Source organism: Panthera pardus, unplaced genomic scaffold (assembly GCF_024362965.1).
Source record: "Panthera pardus isolate Hobbes unplaced genomic scaffold, ASM2436296v1 HiC_scaffold_17, whole genome shotgun sequence".
Classification (NCBI taxonomy): domain Eukaryota; kingdom Metazoa; phylum Chordata; class Mammalia; order Carnivora; family Felidae; genus Panthera; species Panthera pardus.
In genome coordinates, this window is record NW_026526732.1 from 147,794,798 (window position 1) to 147,815,739 (window position 20,942).

At 55.9% G+C, this 20,942-nt stretch overlaps 3 protein-coding genes across 9 annotated transcripts in view; 1 reads left to right on the plus strand and 2 right to left on the minus strand.

The window, feature by feature from the left end:
• The window catches only part of SYNGAP1 (synaptic Ras GTPase activating protein 1), a 32,125-nt gene extending 20,737 nt beyond the window's left edge, over positions 1-11,388 (minus strand). Inside the window, 3 exon segments of the mRNA XM_053905138.1 lie at positions 5,448-5,553; positions 7,699-7,820; positions 11,254-11,388. Coding sequence (XP_053761113.1) covers positions 5,448-5,553; positions 7,699-7,820; positions 11,254-11,320 — 295 coding nt within the window. The 5' untranslated portion in view covers positions 11,321-11,388.
• Positions 11,389-13,475: 2,087 nt separating this feature from the next.
• CUTA (cutA divalent cation tolerance homolog) lies at positions 13,476-15,109 on the plus strand. 3 transcript variants are annotated; one of them, XM_019456778.2, is made up of 6 exons: positions 13,476-13,590; positions 13,983-14,191; positions 14,373-14,432; positions 14,551-14,596; positions 14,715-14,764; positions 14,890-15,109. In XM_019456778.2, exons 1-6 carry the CDS (start codon positions 13,525-13,527, stop codon positions 15,014-15,016), a joined length of 558 nt encoding a protein of 185 aa, XP_019312323.1. In that variant the 5' UTR covers positions 13,476-13,524; the 3' UTR covers positions 15,017-15,109. The 3 variants fall into 3 exon arrangements, with proteins under 3 accessions (XP_019312323.1, XP_019312322.1, XP_019312324.1); XM_019456777.2 differs by lacking the exon at positions 13,476-13,590 and adding an exon at positions 13,597-13,795; XM_019456779.2 differs by lacking the exon at positions 13,476-13,590 and adding an exon at positions 13,598-13,726.
• Positions 15,110-15,215: 106 nt separating this feature from the next.
• On the minus strand, positions 15,216-20,705 carry PHF1 (PHD finger protein 1). Of its 5 annotated transcripts, none has more exons than XM_019456773.2 (15): positions 20,170-20,701; positions 19,275-19,450; positions 19,101-19,182; positions 18,896-18,991; positions 18,376-18,476; positions 18,141-18,289; positions 17,856-17,951; positions 17,577-17,645; positions 17,317-17,440; positions 17,140-17,207; positions 16,868-16,972; positions 16,554-16,743; positions 16,371-16,465; positions 16,021-16,098; positions 15,216-15,859 (listed from the first exon to the last, which is right to left on the minus strand). In XM_019456773.2, exons 2-15 carry the CDS (start codon positions 19,431-19,433, stop codon positions 15,571-15,573), a joined length of 1,701 nt encoding a protein of 566 aa, XP_019312318.1. In that variant the 5' UTR covers positions 19,434-19,450; positions 20,170-20,701; the 3' UTR covers positions 15,216-15,570. The 5 variants fall into 5 exon arrangements, with proteins under 5 accessions (XP_019312318.1, XP_019312317.1, XP_019312319.1 ...); XM_019456772.2 differs by having other exon boundaries at positions 16,021-16,101; positions 20,170-20,699; XM_019456774.2 differs by lacking the exon at positions 16,021-16,098 and having other exon boundaries at positions 20,170-20,702.
• Between the last annotated feature and the right edge of the window lie 237 nt (positions 20,706-20,942).

The window sequence follows — 20,942 nt, forward strand, 5'->3', positions numbered from 1 at the left end:
GGGCTAGAGGAGAATGAAAGTGGGGGGATGCCAAGCTCCGGCTCCAGCTCCAGAATGGCTGCCCAGGCCTGGGCTCCCCCCTCAGCCCCACAGTCACCACTGCAGCCAATGGGGGGGCAGGTGCTGCATCAGGGGCGGGGCTATCATCTCCACGGCAACAAGAAGCTACAGGCTGGAGGGGGGGGGACCGGAAGAGCTGCCTGTTAACCCTCTAGGTTCCAGAACAAGGGAGGGCCACAGCTACATTTCACTGTCTGCTTCCAGAATTGCAAATCACCAGCAATCTACCCTAGAATCAGTCTTCAGTTTCCCTTTGCCTCCAAAGCCCAGGTGTTAGAAGGTCTGCCCACAAAAATGCGGACACCATGACACAGGAACCCTTGTCAGACCCTTGGGAACATGTGTGTAGAGCACAGAAACATACACTGAGCTGTGTGGGTACGTGTATATAACCACAATACAAAAAATAGGGATCTAGGTGCTTATGAGACATACACACAACTGTGAGCACAGGGGTGCCACAGATCCACGTTCTGAGACCTTGGGACCCACATACCCCACGGGATACATGCTTAGACATATGTGAACACTGCAACAGGGGAGTACACATTTGGACCCAGACACCCACATGAGAGCTGCTGGTGTGGACCTGTGGCCCCAGTCCCTTGGGAATCATGTGGGCAGCACATTACAGAATTAGACATTTAACCCTAACACACACACACACACACACACACACACACACACACACGGAAGTCAGTTTAACCTCTAAGATACATGCTTGAGTATACCATGATCCCAACCACAGCAAGGTATCCTGGTACCCCAAAAGCAAAAACATCCTTCATTCACATGGGAAGTATGACCACATCCACTCTGTCTCAGGACAACCCCTTCTTCTCCCCCAGCCCTTCCCTGACTCCAACACAGGCATCAGTGATTGCTCTCACAATAAACAAAAACAAGGAGCAAACGCATTATTTATCCTTCTGAGGGCACACTCAACAATGCATCTAAGGGTATCTTTTTCCTAGTCTCTGCATTTCTCAGGTATGGCTGCCTCACTTCCATTCCAAGGAACCAAACTCAGCCACTACTTTCATATGCAGGCTCCTTTAATAAGGCGCAAAGACTAACTTGAAATCCACTAAAATTTTGCTTTGGAACTAAAGAATTGACAGGCAGAGAACAAATTTGCTAATTGGTTCTCTTGGTTCTTGGAAGTAATATCACCTCATGCATATTATCAGGAGCTGAGATCTATGAACTCACACATAAGTCACAGGTACGGGTAAACCACGTACGCATACGCTTACAAAGACTTTCACTACCGCAAGAAAGAAAACCACAAAGGAAAATGAAACAAAGTGACAGAAACACAGGACATTCTGTTATTAATGCTGCATGCAATGACATGTACAGGAAACACAGCACATACCCGTGTACACACACAGAGCAAACCTGGTAAGTGTACACTGCGATCCTGGGTCTCCAGGTCCTATCCCTGCACGATGTATACACGCATGCACACACATAACAGCCACCTACACACACCCGTAACACAGGCATTGTGCACACACCCCCACACATGTACACACCCTGTGTACACACACAATTGCACTCTCACACATACACAGCGAGGGCTTGGACTCCCGCCTCTCCAATCTCTCTAATCTTGCCATCACCCACAGAATCTCTCCCTGCCCTCCAATGTCCCACATCCCTAACCTTCCCTTTGGCCTTTCTTCCTTGTCCTACCCAGCTGGCAACTCTTGAGGGGAGCCAAGGAGAAAGGTTGCCAGAGCAGGATGAGGAACAGAGCTGGACAGAGCAGCGAAATGGGGGGCAAAACTGTGCAGGGGACAGGAAGCTCTAATGACAGCACCTGCAGTGACAGGCCTCACTGTGAGCCAGCCTCTATGCCTGAGTGGCCATCTCTCATCCAACCAAGCCTGATCCTATACAACCTACATGAACCGGTGTCCTCTCTCTCATCTTGCCCCTTTCTTCTCTCAAGAGATAGCTTTACCAAAAGGCCTCTTTCCTCCTCCTGCCCCTCCTCCCCAGCTCCCAGACCCCTTCTCCCTCCATCCAGTTCCCCATCTTAAGCTTTCTTATCCTCTTTTCTCCTCAATCTGGCTCAAATATCTCCCACATTCCCTTTCTCCAGCCATTCTTTCCCTCTTAGCCAAGCCTCTCTCATTCCTCTTCACCTCCCTTCTCCCCACTTTTCCACTTTCTCCCCACTCCTTTCTTTTTCAGCTTTTCAATCCCCACTCCCAGACACACCAGGGGCTCACACCTGCCTAGCTCAAAGGTGTTTCGTACATAGTAGGATGCCAAGAAGCCCACTCACACACCCTCACTCCCTTCCCCCACTTGCACACCACCCACATCCAGACACACCCTGGACACCCGTGCTGGGATTGACACAGATACCCAGGCCAATGATGGAACACATGCAAAGACACACACCTGCCACCAGGGACAGGGAAAATCCTGCTCATGCAGCCACACATCCCTACACACAGGAGACTGACTGGAGGTGAGCCCCAGCCAGAGAGAGACATGCATGTTCAGGGTCGGAAGTGACATGTACCAGTATGACCAGTGGCCGGCCCAGCAGTCTCCTAGGCAGGAACCAGACAGAGGCACGATGAGACAGGACAAGCTTGCACACGGCTGGCTGCACATGTGTGCATGAGGAACTGGGCCCCGGGTACACATGGCATCGACACACAGGGGACACGAGCATGGACACGAACACATACACGGACACGCGGGCTGCCGTGTCCACCAAGGGGCTCCGAGATCACCCCGCACCGGCCTCCCCCGCGTGCTCGCGACCCTGGCCCCCCCGAGGCCGGTCCCCGACCCCCCACCTCCGCTGCCCCCCTCCAGTTACCATAACTCCCCCCACTCGGAAGATGCAGCGAGAACATGCGGAGGGAGCAGCTGCCGCCGCCGCCGCCGCCGCGGCTTCCCCACCCCCTCCCGCGCCCACGCACACGCGCGCCCCCGCCCCCACGCGCGCTCCTCGTCCGCCCGGCCCCGCCCTTACCTCGCACCGCCCCCTGGGGGGGGTCGGGGGTGTCCCCGGTGGGGGAGGGGCCCCGCCCCTGCGCGGGGGAGGGGCGGGGTGCGGCGGGAGAGGGGGCGGCGCGGCCCGGCTCGCGCCGCCCGGCGCGTTGGGGGCGGCGGCGGCGGGGCCCGGGACGGCCGGGACGGCCGCGCGGTGACGGCCGCGGGAACGGCTCCCTCCGCCGCCGCTCCCGCCGCTGCCGCCGTTGCCCGGGCCCCGCCGCCGTTGCTAGGCGACCGCTGCTGCCGTGGCCGCCTCTGTCACGAGCCCCGTCGCCCGGAGACAGCGCGAGAGAGACGGGGGAGGGGGGCGAGGGGACCCCCAAAACCAACCGGGCCTCCCACCATCCCCTTCCGAGCAGGACCCCCCACCAAAATCGCGGAGGGAACGAGGGGCGGCGGCTCCACCCAGCAGAGGAGGAGCCCTGGATTCCAATGCCCCTCAAAGGTCCGGCGACCTCTCCTGGGCTCCAGCGTCCACAGCCTCAGCACACCCCTTCGCGGACCCAGGCCCCCAAGCCCCCCTAAAGATCCTTATGTCCCCTGCATATCCTCCATGTCCTTTACACATTCCATGTCCCCCTGAAAACCCCAAACGTTCATTCACCAGCTAGCAACTCTTTCACTAAACCCTCCCCCCAACTATATATACTCCAGGACCCTCTTCCAACCCCTACTGAAACCCCCAACACAACAACTTCCACATACCATCCCCAACTCCAAACACACACGGTGCCCCCACCCAAAACACACAGGAGACCCACACCAGAGACCCCAGACCCTGAGGACTCAGGATAAGGAGAAAGATGGGGATTATGTGGGCAGAGATTATCAAACACGAGACATATGATAAACATGCTCCATGAGCATGTGACCATTCTGGCCTAGACACACAGGTATGCACATGTGCACACACAAATCTTTCCCAGACATGGACATGACTCACACACACACACACACACACACACACACACACACACACACAGATGTGACAGACATCACACATATTCTCTGTACACACCACCACCACCACCACCACCACCACCACCACCACCACCACCACCTGGCTTTGCCTCACAAAAATGTGCTATCCACACACCCCCATGGTCATAGGTTTCCATGACAATGACACACATCCCTGACCACCCACCCACCCAGGGCCCCAAAGCTGGCCCCCAAGGGCAGTGAGACCTGGGCCTATCAGAAGAGGGCTAAAAGGATGCCAAAGGATGGAGACAGGCCACTCAATCTCTTTGAGCAAGAGAAACTGGGAGTCTGGATCCCTGAGGGGAGGAGTTGCTGGTGGAAGAAAGGGGTCACCAGGGGGTTTGGAGGGGATGGAGGAACTGGATCCCTAGGTCCTGGAAGGGGAATGCAGTGATAGGGGGCAGTGAAATGGGGGTTTCTGGGGGCTGAGGACGTCTCTCTGCACCTTGGCTGCAGATCTCTGTTCTCTGCCTTCATCTACCCTCACTGTTCCCATGGAAACCTTTTAAGCGAACTTCTCAGGAAGACAAAAATCTTTTTTTAAATGACTAAAGAGGGGGGTGGAGGGGGGGCAGAAAGAGGGAGGGAGGGGAAGAGACAGATGGAGAGAGGGAGAGAGTTGGAGAGACAGACTGAGCAGATAGCTCTACAGACAGACAGAAAGATGATGGGGGTCTGATGAAGTTCCACTGGGAGCAGAGGGGAGCGACAGAGGAATCAAGAGGGGTGCAGAAAATAATGAGAAATCAGGGAGGAAAGAGAAAGCGGGCGACAGAACTGCAGAAAATAGCAGCAGTTGAAGAGAAGAGAAAAGGGGGGGGGGGGAGAAAAGAGGAAGGGCCCACAGGCCCGAAGGTCTGGGAGAGGAATCAGGACCGTGGGGGTGGGGCAGAGGTCTGGGGGAAGGGCAGGAACTAGGTCATTCTCTCCACGATCTCAGACCAAGGGCTGGGAGGGGCAGGGGCCGGAACGCTCGGACAGGAAGCTAAAGATCTAAGGAGACTATTTTTACAAGCATCAGGAAAACAGGCAAACTTCGCTGCTGGAGAGGAAAAAGGGAGCGAAACAGAGCAAAGACCACTGGGGCCTCTCACCCACAGCCCCAGTCCCGCTCCAGATCCCAGAGGAGGGCGCCTTCGCCTTCCAGGCTCCCACTCGCAGGATGAGAGACTTTGTCGTCGTCTCCTCCTCCTCCTCCTCCTCCTCCTCCTCCTCCTCCTCCTCCTCCTCCTCCTCCTCCTCCTCCTCCTCCTCCTCCTCCCCCCCACCCCCGGACAGCTCCCTCATTTCCCGGACTCCCACCTCCCCGGCAGCCCGGTCCACCTTCAGCCCTCTCCCCGCGACTGTCCGGGGCACGAGAGCCTGCTCGGCCGCCGTACCATGCTCGCCGTGGGGCCGCCCCTCCACCGGCACGGAGACCGTGCGTCTCAGCAGTTTGTTGCGACTGGACTCGCTCCTCCGGTCCCGGATCAGAAGGGGGTGTATCTAGGGGATGCGGGGGTGTGTCAGACCTCACTGGCCCAAGCCGTCCCTCTTCTTGCCCCCCGCCCCCACCGCCGAGGAAGAATGAACTTCCCTCTCCATCGGGCCTGCCCACCTTCAGCCCCTGCTCCCGCACACTCTTGAAGTGTCTCGGGATGAGTCGATTGCTCTTTCCCCTCTCTCTCCAAGTGTCTCTCTCTCTCGTTCCCATCCCGTCCCATCCTCCTCTTCCCTCCCTCCATTTCTTTTGAAACACCCTCCAGGAAATTCTCCCAAACCCGACTCAGTTCTTCCCGCAACTCCGCAGGAGTCTGCTACTCTCCTAATTCCCCTTTCCCCTTGACCTTCAATTCCTCCATTCTCCCCGCTTTCCTCCCAACCTCCCACCTCCCTCACCACCTTCCCTCCCTCCGTGCCTGTCACGGGGGTAGCAGAAGCTGCATTTATAATCAGGATCTACAGCTTGTCTCCCTCCCACGGCCGGGCTTTCGGCCAGACTGGGACCCAACCTCCCCACACCCCCCAAAGGGCCTGGTCACCTCCCCACACCCTTCATCTCCTTCCCTCGCCCCCCCACTCAACCTCTCTCACTTCCCTCTTCTCTTGAGCCATTCCCACTCCCTGAGCCTCATCCCCAGCTCCAATCCTCCAATCTCCTCTACCCTACAAGAACCACCCCGCCTCGCTAGTCCCTAGCCCCAGGTCCACAACCCATCCACTTCAGCCCCTGTGGCCCTAAACGCTGCTTACCTACCCATCCCATCCCCCACCCTCCCTACTCCAGACTCTGGCCACTTGTAGTGCCCCTCAGCTTGCTGGCCACCGGTTCCCCCCACCACCTGGGCTCATCTCTACCATTCTACCATTACCCCGTCCATTGCTCTCCCTCTTCATCCTCCCAACAGTCCCCACTCTCATTGGTTCCTGTTTCCCCAATTCATCCTGCAGACCACAACCTTTGGTCAAGACCCGCGACCACTAGTGAATCACTCAAATGCCCCCCAATGCCTAAAACTTGGACTCCCTAACCACCTTGTCCTTTAAAGTCATCATATCCCCTGTGACCTGGAAGTTCTAGCTGGCCATCTTTCCACACTCTCACTTGCCCCTCAGGTCCCTCAGAACCCTGATTAACCCCAACTCCAATTCTAGCCCTGCCTCACCACACCCTCCCCAACAGCACTGGGAGCACATCTCTCACCACTAATCTGGTTTCGGAGGCTACCTATCACTGTCTAAAGCTGCTCTCCCAGATCACCGCCACTCCCTGGATCACACCTCTGGGCATCCATATCTGCATCCCGTTTTCTCTGATGGGTCCCCCACTGCTGCTTCAGTGACTGGTGGGAACCCATACTCCCCTGCCTCTAATGGCCCTGCGTGGCCCCCGCCTCCCACACTTTGACTAGTCCCTGCCCCTCTCCTATTCCTACTCCTTTAGAAAATGTCCTCTACTTCTAGTTCCCCTCCTCCCCCTGGCTTCCCCTCCCTTATATTCTTTTCCTGATTGATGTCTCTGGTGAAAGCCCTCCCAGTCTTTCTAAACCCTGACTGCAGGCACCTTCCCAATCTTCACCGCCATCCACACCAACATCCAATGACTTCTGTCATCTCTCCCAGTACCTCCCAGCACCCCCACCCCCCACCGCCCAGTTTCCCTCAATTCCCTCTCCCAACATGATTAGGGCAGGACTGGGAGTGGTGAATGATGGGTCTTGCTGAGGTAGGAGTGGGGAGAAGAGGAGAGGGTTCTCAAGGATCACTTTGGAGGTGATCCCTCCAAAGCAATACCCATTTTGCCACCCCTTCTCCAAACCCTTCAGTTTCCCTTTCCCATCCTAACCTATCCCACAATATGGTCAGGGTGACAACAGGAGCCACCCCCAAATCTTTAGAACCACATCTCCTTCCCAACCCTGCATATGGCCCTGAAAGATCCCCTGGCCAAGGGGAGAGAAGGCCTGTACTTTTGCACATCCCAATCCAAATCTCAGTGGCCACCCTCCCCAGGCCACTTGCAAATGTTTCTCTCTTTTTTGCTTTCTCTGTGCCTGTCATCCCTTCGCTAATGAGGATTCTCCTTCTTATTCTCTCCACATTCTCCCATGCTACCCAGAGGTCTTTTCCCAACCTTCCCACTCCGCTCACCTCGTCCTCATCCAGCATGAGAAGCTGGTTCCCCGAGATGATGCAGAACCGTGGGTTCCAACCAGGACGATCATATGGGGAATGAACGTATTGGGTTCGGTGCATAGGGGGTCCCCGTACATCTGGGGGACAGAGACACACAGAAACAGTAAGGGACGCTCTATGCGTTTAGGAGACAGAGGCCCAAAATGGCAAGAGAGAGAGTCCACAAAGTGGGAGAATGACACCCCACCCGCCTTGAGATCACAGATAGAGGGTAAGCACATAGTAACTTTAAAGGAACAGAAGATAAGCCTGTATATCTGGGGGGAAAGAGGGGAGGGGAAATCACATCACAGGGGGCTCCATAGACTTGAGTTAAGAAATTCGGGGGGGGGGGTTTCAGGGAGGGGAAGCATATCATGACAGAGAGGGTACAAGTTTAGAAGTAGAGAAAGTGACCGTGCTTTCCATCCACATCAAAATATATATATAAAAAGATGGAAGGAACAGCAAAACTGGCAGAAGGAAGGCACACAGAGATGGTGGTGGTGGGTGACTGGGAAGAGGGAGGGCATCCAGAAGATGAGGACTTGGAGGGAAGGTGGCTCACCCATCTGTAAGACAGTGAGAGGAGGGCTGCACGGCTGTGGGAAAGAAGGATGGGGGTGGGGTGGGTAGGAACATTTGGGTCATGAAATTCTGATAGCTAAGCATCTGGAAAAGAGAGGAAGTGAGGGAGCTTACCTGTTCACAGAATCAGAGACAGGAGAGGGCCTCTCCTCCTGTCTCTCCTCTATTCTCAGCTCCCTCCTCCTCTAGCCCAACCCCGCTCAACCTCTGGGGAAAGTTCTGGTTCTTCTGGTGGTAGGGGGAGGATAGGTCTTGTCAACATCTGGCTATGGAGGGGCTGGAGAGTGAGGAGGTAGGAGACATGCCTTTGTTTGAATGAACAGAGACTGAATTGATCTCTTCTCCCACTCCATGCCCAGAGATTAAAGATTCAGTACTGCCCCTTCTCTTCACCTAGTCTCCACGGACAGGACGGAAGCCAACTCCACAGGTTAGGAACCTCTCCAAGGCACAGTGAGGAGCTTGAGGAAGAAAGAGGGGAAGGAAGGATGGAAGGTCTGGGCCTGTGACAGAGAGGGGGCCTCCAAAGTGCAAGCTGAGGATGGGGACAAACTTCTGAAAAAGAACACTAGACCAAGCATTGCCCATGCTCGGAGATGCCCCCAGGGGGCATCTTACCCAGTTTAGCTGTTCTTTCCATTCCCCCATCCCTGCAAACTGTCTCTCCTTTAAATCCCAATGCTACACACCATCACAGGGACACAGGGAACAGGCCCTATGGAAGTAAGAATCAAATTGGTGACATCAAAGTGATAGAAAATAGGTTTAAGGTATCACAGCGTGAAACAATTTAGAGGAAGAAAAAAAAATCAAATCCTGTCACCTTTACAGGATAACTAATCGTGGATATATTGCAAGAAAAGAACTGTTCTTTAAGCTCCCTCCTAAATGAGTACCCCGGGGCGCCTGGCTGGCTCAGTCAGTAGAGAATGTGACTCTTGATCTCAGGGTCATGAGTTCCATCCCCATGTTGGGAGTGGAGCCTACTTTAAAATAAAATAAAATCTAACTGAATACCCCTGAGCAGGAAAGTTTTGAAAAATCTAGCCCCTTTCTGTCGATATGCATGTTCTTCAAATGGACGTAACCTTCACATCAGAGTCAGAGATGAACCCCTAGAATACATATATTTAGAAACCCCAGTACTTCCAGACTTTCACTATCTCCATGCCACCTCAGAGATTCTCTCCAATACCCTCTTAGATACAGATATCACCAGTCCCTAGGCTCTGAGACTGCACACACTGCAGGCAACATGCCCACCACACTCAGACTCTGAGGGCTCCCAGAAGAGAAGTCTGTTGATACATATAAACATTCTGGGAGGGGCTGGTTCTGGCTGTAGCCACAGGAAGGCAGGCTAGAGTTTAGGGGACACTTTCCCCCTGGGAGCAGGGAAGGTTGCAGGGAACGTAGCTTAGGAGCGACTCTGGAAACACACACCCCACACACACATATTGTCTGGACTTAAGTAAGGATGATTCTGGGAGGCAGATGCAAGAGACAGACCAACACAGCTGAGAAAAGGGAAAAAAATTTTACTAGGATAAGAAATCCCACAGGGCTTAGATGGGGATGTCTCGTAGGCCCTGTTCCAACCATCAAAACCTACATCTTTGCACCCCAAATCTCCAACGCCCCAGGAAGTAGAAGAGACAAGAAAAGAGGAACGAGTGGTAAGAGCGAAGTAAGGTATTAGGGGAAAGTAGGTAGGCACAGACTTGCAGTGACAAGATGGGGAATGGGGTAGGGATAGAGGATGGACTGGGGGACAAATCACAGGGATGGAGCTAAGTGAAAAGGAGGCAGAAATGAGAGTCAACCCCTAGAGACAAGGGAATATACCAGAAGAGCCCAGTCAGACATGGGGCAGAGGAAATGAGGTGCACCTAACAGGGGTACTAAGACAATGGGGTCATGAAGGAGAGGTAGAGAGGTGGCAGAGATATAAGGGAGCTACCAGATAGAAGGGAGGGGAGAGGGAATGGGCCAGAGAAGGGACTGAGATAGGGGAAGAACAGAATGGGGACTCATATAAGGAACGGACACCGTATGGGGGGAAAGATATAGGTGATGGACACTAGAGGAGGGAGGGGGAATGGAAATAAGGATTGGAGGTGGGGGAGGGGGGTAAAAGTGGTGAAGTGAAGGGGGCGGAAAGGACCCCAGGGGGTACATTTCTCTGGTCAAAGGCCTTAGTGATGGTCAGAGTCTGGGGCAGGGTCCTAACCTGCCCTCTACTCCCATCGCTCAATCTTACTTCTATTGCCCCCTCCCCCCCCCCCAATAAACACACACATAATTTGGCCCTCCCCCTGCCCTGGTCTCTCCTCCCCCAGCCCATTCCCTCTCTCCTCTCTTCCCTCCATCTGGACCCTTCATTCCCCCACCCCCCACTGCCTCCCTCTCTCTCCATCTGGCCCCTTCTTCTCTCCCTCCATCCTCCTCTCTTTTTCAACCCCCTACCATTCTCTGGCCCCTCCACCATACACTACCCCCCCATCTTCTTGGCCTCTCTTTCCATCCCTGTGTTTTCATTTCCCCCTTCCGGCCCCTTTCCTAAGACTCTGTCCTTCTATTTCCTTAATATCTTCCTCATCTCTCAGCTCCCACCTCCAAATTATTTCTGCAGGTCTCCCCCCAACCCTAGCCTTCTATATTCCCACCCTTTCTGGCAATCTCTTTTCCCCTTCATCATTTTCCCTTCAGCCCCATTCAAAGCCTGTTTCCTGGCCCCTCCGGCCCCTATCTACCCCTATCTTCTGGCCTCCCAATCCTCCTTCCCCATTGCTCCCATCCCTGCCTTCCCGGTCCTCCTCTCTCTCCCTCCATTTCAGCTGCTCCCCTCCCTGGCCCCGGCTCTGCACACCCCCCCCCCCGCCCCTGCCCCTCCCCCTCTTGCCCCCCCCCCAACTGGCCCTCCCCCTCCCCTCACCACCGTACCTCTGAAGGGGGCATAGGACATCGCGGGGATGCTCCCCCGATGGATGGAGGCGCGAGACCTGCTCATCAGGCCTGGGGGGGAGGGGGCGGGGGGACGGGGGAGAAAGAGAAGAGAGAAAGAGGGGGAGAGAGAGGGGGAGAAGGAGGAGGAGGTGGAGGAGGAGGAGGAGGAGAGAGGAGGAGAGAGGAGCAGAGAGGAGCGGAGAGGAGGAGAGAGGAGGAGGAGGAGGAGAATAGGAGCCAACGGCAGCAGCGGCAGCCGGGAGGGAGAGAGAGAGAGAGAGAGAGAGAGAGGGGGGGCGGGGGAGTGAGCGAGAGAGGAGAGAGCAGGAGGAGGAGGAGAGAGAGACTCTGCAGCCCCCACCCCTACCCAGTGAGAACCAGAGAGAGAGACCCCTGCCTCAAAAACATAGTAGACGGAGTGCAGTTCTAAAGATGCATACCTCAGATCCTGAGACTGACAGACCCCAGACCCACAGAGAAGTATACCTTGCCACCCTCCGGGGGGGGGGGGGGTTAATTTTAAACCCAAAATCTAGAGGAAAAGATACCCCAATCTCAGGGCACAAAACAGATCCTGGACCCCCCTCCCCATTGAGAGAAGGGTCAGAGATCAAAATATCAATGTCCAGCTTCAAAAAGGTTCTGCACAGCCACAGAAATCTTAAGACTCCAGAATCATATGGTGATTTCAGGAACCAAGATCAGAGACCTAGAGTCAAAGAAAAAGATGAGATCCAGATTCAGAAAAAATCCAGACCTCGAATTAGGTCTTAGAGAACTCAGATCCAAAGATACCAGACCCCAGACTTAAATCTCAGAGAAAAGAAACTGTAGACTCAGAGACTGATAATTCAGGAGACCAAGAAACTCCAGACCTGAGGGTTGAGGATGGGCAGAAGGGAAAAGAGAGAAGAAGAGGAGAAAGAGACACTCAGGTAGCTCAGAGATGTAGAATGCAGAGACCCCAAACTCATAAAGAGTTTGAAAGACCTTGGAGAGAGAGTGATCTCAGTCCCAGAGACACAGAAATTCCCAAAACAAAAAGGAATCTCGGTCCCAAGAAAGATCCCACTGCAAATACTGAAAGGCCCTACAGAGATCCAGCTCAGAAACAAACTCCAAATCCAAAGACAGATCTCAGGGAGACGTCATCCCCAGAGACGCAGGTAGGACAGAACTCTGATAAACGCCCAGTGACACCCACCCAGCAGACCCAGAGACCCCAGATCTTGAAAGGAGGAGAAATACTGGGTAGGGGGAGTGGCAAGAGCCTTTTCTCTGCTGCCTCCTCCCACCTCTCTCTCCTCTCATTGGCCCCTCTCTCCATTTTTGGGTCACTGGATGTGCTTGGGCCCCAGGGAAGTTATGTAGGACAGGTCCAGGCTCCTGGGGGATGGGTTAAGGGAAGGAGACCCAAGACTCAGAGGTGTTATAAGTCCTGAAGAGTTAAATAGAAGAGGGGTGAGGGACAAAAGGACCATCACTACGTCTTGGTGTCCTCCATATCCCCAACCTGCTGCCCTCCTCTCTTCCCCACCCCCACCCCATTCACTAGTCTGTCTCCAGCTGTAGGGTTTCAGTTAAGAAGGCTGAATTGCCCTCAGCCCCATTTTCATCACCCTGTATCCCATTCACAGGGTTTCACTCTGTCCTTTTAAAAAAGCATCTTGCCCCACCTAGCCATCGTCTTGCCATGCACATCCCTGCCTAATCACTTTCCCCTGCCCAGGGATAGCTGGCTTCTCAGATTATCCCTGTTCATTACCCAACCTAGGCATATGTCAGTCCTAACCAAAGAGGCAGGGGGCGCTCTCTTTACCCCCTGAGATTCGAGCTTCTCAGACCCTCCCACTCCTTAAGGCCTCGGGAACAGTCTAACGGCTGTAACTGGGCACATTCTGGCGTTTAAAGATGACTCCACACTCCACAACCTGACGCATCGAATTGGCGGGGTCTCCAGCCCCCCTTTCCTAGCGCCAGCACTCTCGTCACGTGGCGTGCGGGGCTGGCCAGCGATTGGCCTCTTCGCGTCGCTCATTGAGATACAGCCGCCTGAGGGAGACAGGCCCCCTCACGTGACAGTGGAACGACGCTGCGGCTCCCCTCAGCCTGCAATTGGCTGTTTTCCGGTTTACACGGAAACGAGAGTGCCATTTCCGCGCACGTCTGCAGATCCGGCTGTCGATTGGCCCAATTCCCTTTCGCTCCTCCTCCTTCAGGAGGAGGGGCAAACTGGGCCACGTGAGGGCCAGGATTGGCTGGCTCTGGATGTTCGGTCCGGCTTCCGCTGTGGTCGCGTGGTGTGCTTTTTCTTATCACGTGACTGCTGCCCAGGTAAGAAGAGGCCGCTCTTCCTGGGTTTGGGGTCGTTTCTGGGAGTTACGTGTGATTTTTGACATTCAACCCTCCTCTACCAGCAATAGGCTGCATGAGTTGGGGGCGGTCTTCCGCAATCCTGTTCGGCGCAGGGGTGAGTGACCGGCCCCGCCCCTTCCGGTCCTCGCAGCCTCGACCACCACCCGCTCCCCAAATCCTAGAGGTTGGCTTCTGAGGAGGGAGTGGAAACCGAGTGTGCCTTAATTGCTCAAGTTTCTCTCCCAGGGACCTTTTCCTTCGGGGTGCAGAAGAGGGGAAGGGCAGAGCTTGTCTATCCAAGCGAAGGGTTCCCGAGATGCAGTTTCCTCGGGTAGTTGTGGAGTGACACCGAATTCATTTCGTGCTCTCAGGCCACTCTGCTCCTGTCGCTTCTTTGGATGCCGGCGCTGCTGCCTGTGGCCTCTCGCCTTCTCTTGCTACCCCGAGCTCTGCTGACCATGGCTTCCGGAAGCCCCCCGTCCCAGCCCTCGCCGGCCTTGAGCTCAGGCTATGTTCCCGGCACAGTCTCTGCAGCCTTTGTCACCTGCCCCAACGAGAGGGTCGCCAAGGAGATCGCCAGGTGGGAACCTTAGCGTGGAGCCAGGAAGGAGGATCGTGAGGAGAGAGAGTTGGAGGTGGCAGAGAAGTGCACTCCTGCAGCTTCCTGCCTGATCTCCCGCTTTGGAACCCTGTCCTTTGGCTGCCAGTGCAAAAATCCGGGTCATGGGGCATTCTGAATGGGGCTTTCTCTTCACCTTCAGGGCTGTGGTGGAGAAGCGCTTGGCAGCCTGCGTTAACCTCATCCCTCAGATTACATCCATGTGAGTCACAGGCTTTAGTGGGGGGGGGGGGGGGGGTTAACCTGACTCTAGGGGCTGACTGGGCCTTTCCTTGAGGGCAGTCTTTGCTCCCTTAACACTCTCTCCCTGACCTTTTCAGCTATGAATGGAAAGGAGAGCTTGAAGAGGACAATGAAGTGCTGATGGTGAGAAATGTTTCCCCATCCAGCGAAACCCTTTTGAAACCCTTTTGACTCCAATCCGTCATGAGATCCTGAAATCAACCCCATCCCTGATTCAATCATGCTTGTCTTTGCTTCTTAGATGATTAAAACCCGAAGTTCCTTGGTTCCAGCTTTGACAGATTATGTTCGGTGAGAACTCTGACGTGGGTAGGGGTGAGGGCGTGGGGTGGGACTTGCTGGGCAGTCCGAGGGAGTGGGCTCCTTTAGGTAAATCTTTGAGTGATTCCTCCCCCCCGCCCCCACCATTTTTTCAGTTCTGTGCACCCTTACGAAGTGGCCGAGGTGATCGCATTGCCTGTAGAGCAGGGGAACTCCCCGTATTTGCATTGGGTGCGCCAGGTTACAGAGTCAGTTGCGGACTCCAGCACAGTCCTACCATGATGAGCCCGGTTCCTGCCATGTTCCCCTTGTATATTTCAATGCCCTTTGACTTGCAGTGATAACTGGGCCCCTAATAAATCCTGTCTGTGGTTCTTTCTGCCTTTTGCCTCTTTTCTTGTCACATATGTGAATTTGGGAAGATTAGAAGTGCTTCTGTTTCCTGTGTTCTCATCTTCCAGAATGACCCAGGGCTGCTAGATTTGTTTATTTACCTTTATTTCAATCATACAGAGTCTGGGATCCTTTATCATCCCCCACCCCCCTGCCCTCAGTCTCAGTCCCCAGGGGTTAAATAATTTTAAAAAATATTTAAAAAGCTGTAACAAAATAACATCAAAGGAAATGGGAAGAGGGATGGGGGAAGGGTCAGGAATCACGAAGGGAGCAGAGAAGAGACAGCCTCTCCCCCAATCCCCCCACCTGGATTCCAGCCTGGGCAGTAGAGAGAACTACCCCCTACCTCCCCAGGTACATCCCAGCTGTAGGTGAGGTCAGAGGTCAGGGTATGAAAGTGCCGGTGTGTGTGAATGGGGAGGTGGGCAGAGGCAGGCTGTTCAGAAGATGCCCCCACCTCCCCACTCAACCAGGTACTGCACAGAACCATCAGGCCGTACTCTCCGAGCAAGGACCCGGACAGGGTCCCCTCGGGACAGGTAGCCAACCCCACCTCGGACTCCTCCCCCAGTCCCAGGAGACAAACTACGGCACAGGGGAGAAGCGGGTGCTGAGCGTCTAGGAAGACCTGGGGAGGGGGCTGGGACTGAGGAAGATGAGGCAGTCATCGAGTGGGGGGCACTTTTAGGGATGTCTGTGGGGAAACCAATGTGAAGTTCCAGGGGTGACCTAGGGAGAGAAGGCAATTGTGAGTCCAGATGCAGATAAGGACTGACTGAAAATGGAGCTCACATGTGGATCAGAGGAACGAAGCAATCAAGTTAGAGACTGAGGAACTTAGGAACATAGAGGTGAAGAGGGGTGGCACAGGCAAAGGGGTAGAATCTCACCTGTCTGGGGGTTCACCATCCCCAGAGGTCCCTGCGGTGCTGGCAGAGGGGTGGAAGGAAGCGAACATCCGGATGGGACTGCTGGGGTTGGGGAGGGGGAAAGTCAGGACCTGAAGCAGGGGAATAGGACCCTCTCCCACTGAGAAGGGCAGAGCGCAAACATTAGCCCCAAGGAATCCCCATCCCCAGAATACTAGGGATCAGACATTGGTTCTAGGAGTCTCTCTAAGACAAGAAGGGGGGAGCCAAGGGGGAGAAATAATTCTGGGTAAGAAAGTTCAGAGGATGTAGATAACTGGAGAAGAGACTCCAAGGGTGCATATCTGGTTAGAGGGTGAAGGAGCACTGACCTGGGCAGGCAGCGGGCGTCTGTGGGCCGGAAGTTGTAGCCGCTGCTGCCCTGGTAACTCTGGTTAGGGCTGGGGGTTGGTGGAGACACTGAGGCCTAGAAGAAGGAGCAAAGGACTGAGAGATAATCCTTGATTCCTTCCCACACCACCGTTTGCTCCGTGGGGTTCCCCCTGCCCCTGTACCTGCAGTGCCCTCTGCAGACGAGCCCGCTCCCTTTGCTCCTGGGGCTCGGGCTGATTGCGCACTGCTGAGGGTGGCCCCAGCTCCTCCATTTTCCCCTTCTGCCTCCTCCTCAGGGGCTCTGGCTCCGGCCTCCGGCGCTTCCCCAGGGGACGTGAGACCCCTCCCCCAGGGCCCTGCCCTGAAGGGAAGCTGTAAGAGGCCTCCTTATCCCCCCAGCCCCCTCCCGGACACCCCAAAGACCTCCCCATCTCCATACATATACCACCCCCTACAGATACCCTGAGAATTTCCCCATCCTCCCTGGACCAGTGACCTGGTGGGGGCTCCATCTCCAGTAAGGGGCTCTACAGGGGGAGGGATCCGAGCATGAAGACCAAACAAACATTTCCTCTTCTTAATCTCCCTCCCTGAAATGAAACTGGGGTGAGGAGACAAATGATATAGGGTCAGTGCAGTAAAAAAAGAGCCCTTCTTATGCTGTCACTTTTCAGAGATGATCTTCCAGGGGGGTGGCAACCCCTTCCCTCCCAGGATTACCATATCCATATCTGCATCTCATTCTGAGCCTGTCTCCATCCAACTCACCGGTCCTTGTGGCTGTTGAGAGCAGAGAGGAGTTTGGAAGAACGTTCTCCCTTGGGGGTATCTGAGAGCTGGGGGAGGGGAGGGAAAATGGGGTCAGGGGAGCAGTGGTGCTTCCCTTCCCCCCTTCTTTATACTTCCTTGTTCCACCCTCACCGCCGAAGCCTCACTACCCCTTACCTCCCCGAGGAGCAAACTGTCCCAATTCTCAGAGGTGAACGGGAGGATCTCACGGTCAAAATCAAAGTATTTTTTCTTACAGCAAACGCTGAGGTGATAGAGGACAAGATGGGCCACATCCACCCTGAAGAAATATTGGGTTGTCAAGGTTGTGGAAGCATTAAAAGAGCCTAGAGAATCCCGAGCTGGGAGGTTGGGGTGTGCAGGATGAAATCCTGGGGGTGCTGAGAGAAGTTACACTGGTCCCCAAACCAGCTCACCAGCGAAGCTGTAGCCTCCTGACCTTCTCAGGGCCTCCCCGACACACACAGCATTCAAACTCATAGAACCTGGAAGTGGGCGAGAAGGAGAGAACACACCTTATACAAGAAAACAATACCTACCACGCTATAGAGGACTCACGAGCAAGGATGGGGCACGCAGGGAAGGGAAGCTTCAGAGCTTGGGAAGAGGACAGATCTGAGACAGCATGGCAGGGCGCCAAGAGGGTGGAGCAGAGTGAGAGGGCTCCCCGTGGCTCCCGGATGCCCCAGTCTCACCTGTCCCCATAGAGGAGGGGCTTGCTCAGACACTGGGTGCAGGCTTCATGGAACCACTGCAGGCAGCTCCGGCACTGCAGCATTTTCAGGTTCCACCTGCGGGAGGAAGCACAGGCCTAGTGACCTCCAGACACTACCCCCACCTCCACTGCCCCGGACCCTACTCACCACCTCCCCCTGCCCTCTTCGGCACTCGCGTCACTCTGTTCTTTCTCCTTCATTCCCTGAAGTCCGCCTCCCCACTACTCTATCACTCATTCCTTACCTCCCCCCCTCATTACTCACTCCCCAGGACCACCACAGTAACAGTAGCTCTGCTGCCGGTTGCTCAGGTGTCCAGCGTCCCAGTCGAGCCCCTTCAGTCCATATGGCAGTGACAGCTTCATGCCCAGCATGGCCCGGGCATAAGGGCCCTTCTTCAGTGCACCCCCCCTCTGCAGAGAGGGAGTGGACAGGCCACCTCAGAGGGGTGGTGGGGAGAAGCTGTGGGTAGGGGGTTCCCACAGGAAAGCGCCTTTACCTTGGTGGCAATGGCGAAGACACACTGGCGGCAGACCCAGGATGGGCCCTCTCCCTCTCCAGGAGCTGGAGCTCTGGGAACGTGGCAGTCCTGGTGATAAGCTGAATAATGATAATATTGAGGGTAGACCAACCACTTATGGCATTGCATACCTGGGTGGGCTAGATACTGGGATACAAAGAGTCTCAGCCACCTCATTTCATTTTTCGCCACGATCCTGCTGCGGTGAGTGAATTACTCTTATTTTACAGATGAGGGAACCAGGCTCCTAGAGGTTTGGGGATTTGCCCCAAATCTTATGATTAGACAAGGGTGTATTTGAAGCACCCACTGTCTACAAAGCTCACGCCTCCCCCCTCCATGGCTGTTTCTCCCTGTGCTGGAAGGGAATGAGGTTACAGGGTTGAGGACACTGCCCAGAGCAGTGGCTTGGGGACTCAGCCAGGACAATGGCATAAGGACCATGGTGGAGGGAAGGTTCAGAGGCAAGCTAGACCATTCAGGTGTCCCGCCCTCTCACCGTGGCGACACTTCTCACAGCTGACCAGCCGGTTCCCAGGGACCACAGTCTCAGAGCGACAGACACAGCAGAGGAGTTCCTCCCCAGGGAGGGCAGCTGTGAGGAAACACAGTGTTGCAGGGCCTGTCCTCAAGCCCCTTTCCATCCCCCAAGCCAAGTTTCTATTTTCCATGGCATGCACACACTTAGGTCCCCAGGGTCTCACCGGGGCTAATGTCTTTCCATAGAACCAGAAACTGGGAATCGTCCTCAAACTGGACCAGACACACCTCCCGAGCACTGTCCACCTGGAATGGATGAGCACAGGAGAGGAAACAGGAATCAGAACTACATAAGGGGAATGGGGGAAAGGCGCTAGGTCAGAAATCAAAGGTCTTACCTTCTTGATGGTCCCCAAGTATAGCAGCCCATCCGTCCATCTAGCCAGAACATCTTGACCCTCCCAAAGTCGAGGCCTAGGGCCTGAAGTGGGCGCAGGGGAGGCTGGGTCCCAAAGTGGGGGGGCACCAGAGCGGCTCAGCCGGGGGGGCTGTGCCATTGCATCCTGGGGGGGGCCTAGCCAGAAGTGGGATAGGAGAAGGTTATGAATGTTGAGAAACTGTCCCCAGTTTTCTTTGCCTCAAGGACTCAAGCTGCTGTGCCCCCAGACTCCAAATCTGAAGCACCTGGATAGGAAACCACACAGCCCCCCTCCCAAGCTTCTTGACTCCAGCTCCTCCAACTCTGGTGCCTGGCTCTCCTCTCCCTAACTACCCCCACCTCCCAACCTAGTTCTCTAGCTTCCCAGCTTCCAGAGCTCCCCTGGGATACTATATCCTGGCCTTGAGATTTTAGGAGACACGATGATTGAAGAAGCAAAGGTTACCATTCAGTTTCTACTATCACCTTCTCCTGTTAGAGGTATCATAATTGGGGTGCTCTGCTACCCAGAGATGTGTTTTGGGACCTTTTCTGGAGATGTTTTCCAGAATAGGAACGGCTGCCTCCCTGGGCCCGCGTGTCTCATTCAGAACAATCAACCTGATGCCAGGTTATGTCAGGTCACCCTCAAATACGGGGCTCCTTGCCCCCGGGTTAGATAACTTCCCTGAGTGCCCCGGGAGGGGGGCGTGTCCCAGTCCCGGTCTCTACTCCCCATGACGGCGAGTCCGAGAGGGGACTTGAGTCGGCCCAGCCCGAACCGATGCCTAGGCGGCGAGGCTCTCCCGCCCGCGCCCTGCGCGCCGACCCCCGGCTCCCTGCCCCCCCACGGGCGCCTCCCGCCGCCTCCTTACCAGTGACAGCTGGGGCCGCCGGGAGCCGGGCAGAGGCAGACGTGGGAGACCGAGGCGAACCCCCCGCGCGGGGAGGACACGTCTGGGCGTCGGAGGGCGGGCAGGCAAGGGCCGGGGGGTCCCCAGGCCCAGCCCCTCCGTCCCGGCAGCTCTGGGGCGTATGACGCAGCAGCCAAAGCAGCGGCAGCGGCAGGAGGAGGCGGCGGGGGAAAGGAGGGGAGGGGAGGGGAGGGACAAACCGGCTCGGGGGGAGGGTGGTGGGAGGGGAGGACTGGGGGGAAGGAGGAGCCGGTGGGGGGGGCGGGCACCACCTCACCCCACCTCCCTCACCTCCAACGGGCCTGGAGGCCGCCAAGCGAGCTGTGCCCTCTCCACAGCTGGGGCGGGTGGAAAGTCAAGACCAGGAGGGAGAGGGAATCCCCACAGCCCCTTCCTCGGAGGGAGACCCGCCTTCGGGGCAGGAGGGAATCCCCCCCTCCCGGCAGCCGGCCTCCAGAGTGGCCCCCGCCCCAGCCACATCCGTTAACTGCCCCCCCAACCTCCATGGTCACTCCAAGTCCCGCCTCCCGGCCCCAGTTCACGACCCCGCCCTCCATTCACCCTTCCCGTCGCCCCCGCCACGCCCTCCTCCCTCGAGTGCCCCGCCCTCCTCCCGCCTTTGCCCCCGGCCCCGCCCTCCCCGTGGCAAATTCCCCCCCCCAACGCCGCCGCGCTTCTGCGCACGCGTGACCCCTCCCGCGCGCGGCACCTGGGAGGATTGGACCCCTCCTCTA